Below are 9,544 nucleotides of genomic sequence, written 5' to 3'. Positions count from 1 at the left end.
TATGGAGAGAGGGACAATAACAAAAAGATTAGTATTGTCACCTTTTGTTCTGTATTTTGTTGGGTGGCAAAGAGATAAGGATGTTTTATTCAGGAACTGGCATAAACCCCTTGAAGCAACTGACGAAATAATGGAATGGAAATACTGATTTGCCATTGTACTGCATCCAAATGCATTCGGGAAGACTGCTGCTACGTTGTTTGCACAGGAGTGAATGATTAACCATCGCAGATGGTGAGTCAAGTTGAGTTCAAGCCATGACATTATCAATACAAAGTTTTGTCTTTGGTTTGATGTCTGACTGTTTATGCCACAGCATTGCTAGCTATCAAATTAACCTGAACACAAGTATCTAAGCTGCATTTGTATGGTTTTTGGTATCTTTCTGTCTTTTATTAACACCAACAATTACTATGCAGAATTTACGTGCTTGCTTACTGTAAATCTGGCCAATTTAGGCTGAAATGTATTAAATTATTGTCTTCATTATAATTTATACCATGGACCCAGGAAATCTGCTTGGATGGCAGGTGTCAGTTAAAATGTTATATCAGGTAGGTTACCTTGATTATGATATCCAAGAGAAAAGACACAAGCAACTGCAGTGATCTATGACAGATTGTTAAACTCATAAAATGTGGTAGCTAGACTAGAGAATTCTGAAACGTAATTTCATGTTGGCCTACCTATATTTGAATGTTGCATGTTTATCCATACAGTATGTGAAATGTCTTACTTATCTAAAACTTGTTTCCAAGGCCCAGGCCATGGGGGACCATCTGTCTGACTGCATCCCCCTGATCAGTGCAGCATCCCTGGGTAAGCTGCGCCTGGCCCGCCTGCTGTTGGAGGGAGGGGCTCAGGTAAATGGACGTAATCCGAAAGGAGAGACCCCTCTGCTAGCTGCCTGCAAGGCGCTACGAGGAGAACCCACTGGGCCAGAGACAGTAAAACTCCTGAACTACCTGCTCCAGAACCAGGTCAGTTTGCATTGGCTATTGTTCCCAAAATAAAGCTGAAATATATACAACAAAATACCACATGTATATGTGACTACAGAAGCTCCAACTATATTTTGATGTTGTTATAATAAAAAGGAAGATTTTGGTATAGCTTTTTTCACTCTGTATTATTCCTTGTAATGTCAGATGTGAGTACCCAAATGCCCTTTAGTTACATGGCCTGTGCCAACTTTACTAAATAAGTAAAGTAAGTTATCTTTTCATCATTTGGATTCTTCATATTGTCAAATAATCCACCCCACCAGGCAGACCCTAATGCACAGGACGGGATGGGTCGTACTCCTCTAATGTATGCCTGCATGGAACGAGCAGGGGCCCAGGTAGCGTCCACTCTACTGGCTGCTGGGGCTGATCCCAGCATAGAGGACTACTCAGGAGCCTCAGCCCTAGTCTATGCCATCAATGCACAGGACCAGGCTATGCTAAAGGTCAGTGCTTTAAGATATCCCAAATTCACACCTCACTCAATCCCAATTAGACTAGTGAGAAAGACTGGGGTGTACTGTACATATAATAGCATATAAGTAATATGCGCCCTACTTCCCATATTCACCACCACCTACATGGTTGTGGAATTCATCACAGAGAACCCCCATGGATTGATTGCTTCCTCTTTCGTGTTTACGTTCACACAGAAGCAGAGCCTTGCTATGCATGGAGATATCGTTCTTTTCTTTTTTTAAAGATTTATTTTGGGGCTTTTCTGCCTTTATTGATAATATACAGTGGAGATGGACAGAAAACAGGGAGCGAGAGACACGCAGCAAAGGTCGTCCAGACTGGGAGTCTGACTACATTGAGGCTTACATGTGGTATGCGCCTGGACCACTAGGCCAGCGGGCAGCCCCTTTACATGCATTTCTATGGGACTATATATTTAATGAAAAATTAGACTGAAAGGTCACAATTGCAGCTATGCATTTAAAGTCAAATATTATAAAAATGTAAGCATGCACAAAAGTTTTGGCTTCCTTTCAGAGCAAACTTGAATACGCTCCATGTGTCCCTTTAGGATTAAGTTAGCATATTATAATTACAAATACAAATACAAATCAATAACTTAATTGGAATATTCCACTCCAGGTACTAATGGAAGCCTGCCGTGCCAAAGGTTGTGACATCATCATCATTGCCACAGAGATGGATGTGAACGGTCCCGTGACCAAGCGCTACCTGAATGTCCATCCTTTCCCCGACACCTCACCTGTGTCCTGCATGTCTCCCTCTGACATCGTCCTCAAGACAGGCTCACCCAGTTCACCTGAGAGAGGAAACATCTTCAACTTCAGAGGAACTAGTAAGATAGGAACTAGTATTCTTTGTATGAACTCACTTGTACTACCTCCATCCCTCAAAAAACAAAACAAAGGTGAAATCCAATGAAATTATGCTCACATTTCTTTCCATATAAATGATCTTTTTAATATTTGTGTTAAATCAAAACAAATTACAACAAATTAAAACTTTTCTCTGTAATGAACAGTATCATCAAAGTGCCCATGGATCTCTGTGTATGCAGAAACATGCGCTATTGGGTGTTAAGAAGGCAAGTCTGTACAAAGCCAGAGGGGGGGGGGGGGGGGAATACCTGGTGGTTGATATCACTATATTCAATCATTCTTGAGTAAGAGTAGATCAGAGTGAGGAGAGAGAAAGGCATGGCTCACCCTGTAATTAGTGATACATACGTATGAATCAAACATTGCCAAATACTAAGTGGAGTGCCTAAAACCCCTGTGTCTAAAATCACTGTAAACCACAGCATCTGCCTTATAGCTTTTCAAAAACAGTTACTACGTATAACTGGAAAGGTTTCATGCAATAAACAAAAAATGCTAAATGTATTGATAACAAATAATCATTCTACCGCCAAAAAATGTATTTCTTCAGTGACATTTAGCAGAATGGTTGCTAGGCAACACATACAAAATTGGGTTGTTTATTAACATTTATCTGGCATAAAACTGAACTGAGAGTCTGGTTTAGCTCCATTTCCATGATCAATGGCCAGATCTTTTTTGGCACACATAGCCTCAGTCATTTCTTGAGTTTTCCAACTCTCCTATTTCTCTCATTAATTTCAGCATATTTTCCCTTTTTTAAATCTTCCTCCTCCACCCTGTCCATCTCTTTATAGTATACTACTCATCCACACTTACCCCACCCAATAAATCAAAATCCACAACAAAATCTAACATTTTGAAACAAATTGTTTAATGCACTAATACTGACAAAATTCAAGGTGCGAGTTTATACATTATCAGAGATGGTTGATAGTATTTTACAACAGCTTACTCAACCAATCACAATCAAAGACCGGAACTATCTGTTTGATAATTACTTCTTATTATTCCATTTACCAAGAACTTGATTACGTTAGTGAAGGGAACTAGCATAGTGTCATAATGCAAGCACACATGAATAACGGGCCTGTCCCTCACAGTACAGAGTGACATTTGGCTGATTTCCGCCTACTGCTGTGATTTGCTCTTGCACCATAGGTCAACAGGGAAGCAGCAGCAGCAGCTTACCCCCCTGTGACATGACACCAGCGGAGTGGTCCAGGTCACCCAGACAGAGAATGTGGTCTGAACCATGGCTGGCCATACATAACCTGGCCCATCTCAACAAGGCTTACGAGGAGGGCACGAGGCAGGGAGGCCTGCAGAAGGAGGGAGGAGAGGATATAAGTAGGGAGGCCGGAGGAGGGGAGGATGAAGAGAAAGGGCAAAAAGATGAAGGGCCCAATCTTGCTCGCCGCCTTACCCCTTATCCCTAATCTTATTAGCCATATTTTACTATTTTGAAAAACATTTTAAAATAGTTAAACTAGCCGATCTACATCGACACGTTGTGAGCTTGTAGATTGGCTATTTGAACTATTTTAAAGTGTTTTTCAAAATACTAAAACATTACAAAAAAGTTTAAGGATAAGGGGTAAGGCGGCACGCAAGATAGGGCCAGAGGAGATAAACCCTTACTGCTCCAGGACAGAGAGGAAGAGGAGGGAGAGTTTGGTTCAGGACAGGGAAATCAGAAACAGAGGAGAGAATAATGATGACTACCACGACAGGTCCTCTTTCAGAGTGTCTCTGTCGCGCCCGTCTCTTACAGAAGACCATTTCTGTCACGCAGGATAGAGCACCTGAGAGGGTCCTGACATCTGGATATTCAACCTCAGACAGAATGACCCCCCCTCTTTCAGAGTGTCTCTGTCGCGCCCATCTCTTACAGAAGACCATTTCTGGGTCCTGACATCTGGATATTCAACCTCAGACAGAATGACCCCTCCTCTTTCAGAGTGTCTCTGTCGCGCCCGTCTCTTATCTGGATATTCAACCTCAGACAGAATGACCCCCCCTCTTTCAGAGTGTCTCTGTCGCGCCCGTCTCTTACAGAAGACCATTTCTGTCACGCAGGATAGAGCACCTGAGAGGGTCCTGACATCTGGATATTCAACCTCAGACAGAATGACCCCAAAGAGCTCCGTCGACAAACTTCCACCTTTCCCCTCTCATCTCCGGCACGTTCGTAGGAACACCCTCCCCTGTCTGAATGTCATCCCACCCTCTCTTCACCTTCCGCCCCTGGCTGACCAGTCAGACTGCCACCTGAAGGACCCATCCCAGCTTTCGCCCTCAAAGGGCAGGAGTGTGGCGTTTGAGCCTCACCCCCTCAGCTCTGTTCCACAACCCTCTTCAGTCACGACGCCCCTGAGACTGGCCCTTCTGCCCCCATTACACCTCGCCTCCTCCATCATCTCCCCTCCCGCCTCTCTCTGCTGTGAGATGGGCCATAGCCGAGGCATCCTCGACGCCATTCAGTACAGCTATAATCAGGGTTAGATTTGCTGGGGGGCATGGAGGGGGGCTCCATGCCTCTGCTTTTAATATCCCACCCCCTCTGGTCATTCATTTTTATCATCAGTGGGGATGTGTTTTTATCACTGCTTCTGGTCAGACTGAATAAAATGCATGCATTTGCTTTTGGGAAATTGTGACTTATATGTTTGATATTTATGTCCGATAATAATATCATAATTGAACCATTTGATGAAAACATTAACCACATTAACCCTGTTGTCACTATTTTGGGGCAATTTTCCTAAATTTGTCATAAGTTTGGAAAAAGGACAAAAGATGAGCCTTTTGGGCCTGTAAGACCACAGTATTTGGGGGGGGGGGTACAGTATTTAGGGACCCCCCTGCCCATCGTATTATTCTTGTATGGGCCACACTATAGATAAAGTAGAGTCAGAACAGACGCTTTGGGTTTTTCATTGCAATGTTGAGTACTAGTCATTCTTTTTGTGCAAGGCAATATTGATGCTTTCCAGCATGCCTCTGTTGTAAGAATAAGAACCTTATGCTGAAAAATAAAACCTGAAAGTATATACACTACATTGTCGTTATCCTATATTGAAATTGGCTTACTCCCATAAGCCAATTTCTTACGTCATGCTCAAGTCGCCATGACTCAGCCATAACCATATAAGGAGTTGCCAATGCAGCTATGCCCAAATATGGATCAGGAGCAAACAAATCAGTCAGCTCAATATATGGGAACAAAAGGGACACAGACAGGTACAACGATCTGCAAAGCCCCTGACACTATGACTCAGACATATTGGTCGGATCGGTGCTGCGACGTGGGTGTGAGGGCCGTACAGCAGCCCGAACCTCTAGTTTGATAGAAGCAAAATATGTTTCATAGTTAAAATATAGGAAAAAAAAGTTTTTATCATAAATAAAAGGTAAATGTCCTTCATCCATACAAATTGTTCTTGGAGATGAGAATACAAACAAATCAGTTTTCTTTCTCCTCCATATATAATAATCCAATAATTAGTAAAGATATATATAATCTATACTATTAATAAGATATACTATTATTTAGTTGGTCATGTCATATGTAGCTTCCCTTTCTCCAATCGTTAGAGCAGTAGAGCCAAAACATACACTGTACAGTACATACAGAAACATTTCTATAAATCCAACAAAAGAAACATGTTCATGGCAAAAGGAGTGAAGTCATTTTATTTGTTTTTAATATGTATCTACAACAAGGGGGACACAGGCAAAAACGACTGACAACTTGATGAAAAATAAACAAAAACGAAAAACAAATTACATTTATCATCGATGCAGTTTTCCCACCTTTTTTCCAATAAGCAACATTTTTTGTCTAAAGAAACTTTACAATATAAAGAAACGTACGAAGAAAGAACCTCTTAGTTTACTACACAAGACATTTAGGATCTGAAACTACCCTAACATGAGATACAAAGCAACCAACCCCTTCCCCCCAAGGACAGACTGCCTCATATTCAATACTGCTTTGTCATCAAGAGGAAAATGAGGAACAGAACAGAAGAATCTCTCCTTTTCTCCCCCATCCGCTCATAACCCCCCACCCTCCCACCACCCCTTATCTCACCCGCACCCATGAATGTTACAGTATTATACATCAGCACAATAGAAATACAGAAATGATCAACGTTGTGACGGGTTTACTTACAGGACAGAAAGAGAGTGAGAGAGGGAGTAGTGTATTTTATACAACAGTATCTCATAGTACAAGGGAGGAAACCCATGTTCCCTTCAATTTTTCTAGCTCCTTGTTTCAAGAAGAACAAATCTGTTTTTCCTCTTTAAATTTCTCCCCCACCTCTTTTTTTTCTTTTTTAAATAGATAAAAAAAAATCCTTCATAGTAAAGTCAGTACTCTGGGGTCCTTGGTGTAGTTTGGAGAGACAGTGTGTTGTGTACATGTGCCCTGCTTTCCATTTCAGTGATCAGTGGTTGAGAAAACCCAAGAGAGAAGCTGAGATGCATTCGCAGCAGTGTGAGTGATGACTAAGGGACCCTTCCATCATGGAAACAGACCCCTTCCCCTTCGCTCTGGAAAAGTCTCTGCTAAGATGGTAATAAGAAAACAATACTGGTGACCAACTACATGGCCCGTCATACAAACAGAATACAAGAGCAGAGGAGAGCGGGGTCTTTAGATCCCTGTTTCTTTTTTAACCATTTGAAACCTATACACTTAGATGACCGGGGTCCCCCAGGGGTCTATCCCTTACCCACTCCTTTTCCCCCCCAACACCAAATGTGTTTGCAGAAAATAGCCGATCCATAAGCTCACAACATGTCGCGTTGTGAGCTTGTAGGTCTGCTATTTCCGCCAAACGTTCGCCTATTATGACATGCCCAGAACAGGGAAGCTATAAGGTTCAAGTGGCCAATTGTTTTGAGAGGAATCTGCTTGACAGTGAGTTAGCCAAAGCTGCTCACACTCTTGGCCAACAGAGGTCCTTCTGCGTCCTGCTGGACTCTGGCTGTGATGTACAATGAAACCCCAGGTTGTCCGCGATGAGGTGCTGTTATGTACAGTAAAGCCCCAGGTTGTCTGTGATGAGGTGAAGTAGCATATTGGTACGCAGCAGCTCCAGTTTGTTTTGTTTGTTTGTCATTCATATAAATTTCTGATTTAAAGACATGCCATCTCTTTGAACAAAATACACAATTGCCCAAATCAGCACACCTCTGATCAGCTTGTTAGTTGTGATTTGAAATATCAAAACATGTCAATGATATCAAAATGCATTTTACAGTATTTACAAAAACAAATTGGGAGGGAAAGAAAAGGCTTCAAATAAGATGGAGAATTACAAAATCAGAGAAAAGGGTTGTGTGTGAGTATGTGTGCGTTAGTGAGCATTTGTGTCGTCTCGTGTTATTGGCTAGGTAGGAGGGTGAAAACGGGTAAAAGACGGACAGGGTCTTCTCTCCAAGGTGAACGAAGGGAGGGAGGCCACTCGCTACAGTCACCATGGCAACAACTCGCCACTTCCTGATTTGCTACACTCCGCCAGAAGAAAGCTGGGGGTCCAATCAGAGTCAATCCCCCCTCATGCAGGGTCGGGGGCAGAGAGGGAGCACTGCATCCTGGGTAATGCACACACAAAAAAAAATCCCAAATGTCCTCTCGCGGGCAAGTTACACCGACAGTTGTGTAGAGTAATTTCACAGAGAGCGCATACAGATAGATCACAGTGTGTTAAGGGTGTGTTTTCATGTTACGAGTGATTTATACTTAGTTGCGTGCTGGTATTGCGCACTGAAATGAGCATATCTACAAGCTCACAATGTGCACCACAGTACCACGCAATGTGAGCTTGCTGATCAGCTATTTTCAGTGCGTGACATCAGCTCACAATCAACTGTAACTCAGGCTTTAATCACACGAAAACACTCCCTAGTGTACACGACAACTCAGCTTTTTATGTTGGGAGTAAACGCGTATTTGAGGAGGCAGCATTGGTGGAAGCAGAACGAGTTGGATCAGCAGGTACCGCTTCCACTGACTGGAGCGCCTCGCGATGGATAGGAGGATGTAGTAACGCGAGTAACCAAGAGACAGAGGTGATGAGACAGTGAAGATGTATAGGACAGGCTTTGGATATTTACACAGTTGCTACAAGTATTGGAGTTAAAAACAGGGAACAAAACCTAGCAAACAAGCACAATGATGCATGAGACAAATCAAATAATATAAATAAATATTGCTGTGCATTTTACTGCATGGAAGCTATAAAAAAAAAAACATTTAAACAAAGAAACAACTAAACACAGATGTCATTTCTGCTATTGAACAAGATAATTAAACAGCTACACCAGAACAGTTAAAAAAAGCCTTGACATAAGTTATAAAGCCTCTCTGGAAGATGGAAAAAATAAACCTAAATTTTAAGTACCATGATGGAACGAGTCTTACGTTCTTGATTGGGCCTATGGGGGGCGCTGCAGTCATACAGAACATGTTTTAGTTAAACCAAGATTTCATCACGTTTTTCCCAATAGAATGGCAACTTGAGGGTGGGGGTTCGATAGAAAGTGTACTTGACATTCTGTACACACATTTATTATGTGTGTGTATCCTGTCTTCATTATAGCAATGTGCACTTAAAAGAGAAATGAAAATAAATTGGAAACCTAATATTAAAATGATCATGATCATCATATACCAATATCAATAATAATAATAATAAAAAAAAGTCATGATACATTACATACAAAGAAAAAATTATAATGGGAAATGTTCATTGATCACAACACCTCTGTCAAAAATGTACACACAGAGAGAAAGACAAAGGGGCAAAGAAAGACAGGTAATTTCATCTGTCACAGCACTGAACGCATCGGGAACAAAAAAACCTAAACAAAAACACAAAATAAGTCCAACATAATGCTTGAGAAGCTTCTAGAAGGCTGCTACCAGACCCCCAACACGGTGTCCTCAGCAGAGGACAGTGTTATCCAGTCTCATCTCTCACTTCCTTCCCTTGGCTTATTGTCCAGGCCCTGACATGAAGCCAGGGAGGCCAGGGCCGGAATGAGAGAGGAGGCTCTTCCTGCGGCTCTGCGACTGCTTCCTATTCATACCGGCGGCCATCTTGCACACTCCGGGAGGCCCCGTCTTAATCAGAGTCCCAGCATGCTCAAGGGGTGTCCCAGAAGGCT

General features: G+C 42.2%; 2 protein-coding genes across 2 annotated transcripts in view; one reads left to right on the top strand and one right to left on the bottom strand.

Moving 5' to 3' along the window:
- Positions 1–767: 767 nt before the first annotated feature.
- Positions 768–6,874, top strand: LOC311036049 (ankyrin repeat domain-containing protein 34B; the record flags this gene model as incomplete). The annotated part of the gene is made up of 6 exons (XM_084044573.1): positions 768–980; positions 1,268–1,450; positions 2,106–2,319; positions 3,524–3,749; positions 4,558–4,845; positions 6,814–6,874. The coding sequence occupies 6 exons, from the start codon at positions 768–770 to the stop codon at positions 6,872–6,874; spliced, it is 1,185 nt and encodes a 394-aa protein (XP_083900699.1).
- LOC311036615 (single-stranded DNA-binding protein 3) overlaps positions 6,456–9,544 on the bottom strand; it is a 51,001-nt gene continuing 47,912 nt past the window's right edge. The window contains exon 18 of the mRNA XM_084045438.1: positions 6,456–9,542. Coding sequence (XP_083901564.1) covers positions 9,372–9,542 — 171 coding nt within the window. The 3' untranslated portion in view covers positions 6,456–9,371. The remainder of the gene's footprint in view (positions 9,543–9,544) is intronic.

Source organism: Gymnoscopelus microlampas (assembly GCF_963454915.1).
Source record: "Gymnoscopelus microlampas genome assembly, chromosome: 20".
Taxonomy (NCBI): domain Eukaryota; kingdom Metazoa; phylum Chordata; class Actinopteri; order Myctophiformes; family Myctophidae; genus Gymnoscopelus; species Gymnoscopelus microlampas.
The sequence above is the reverse complement of the archived record's forward strand: the minus strand, read 5'-3'. Positions and strand labels throughout refer to the sequence as shown.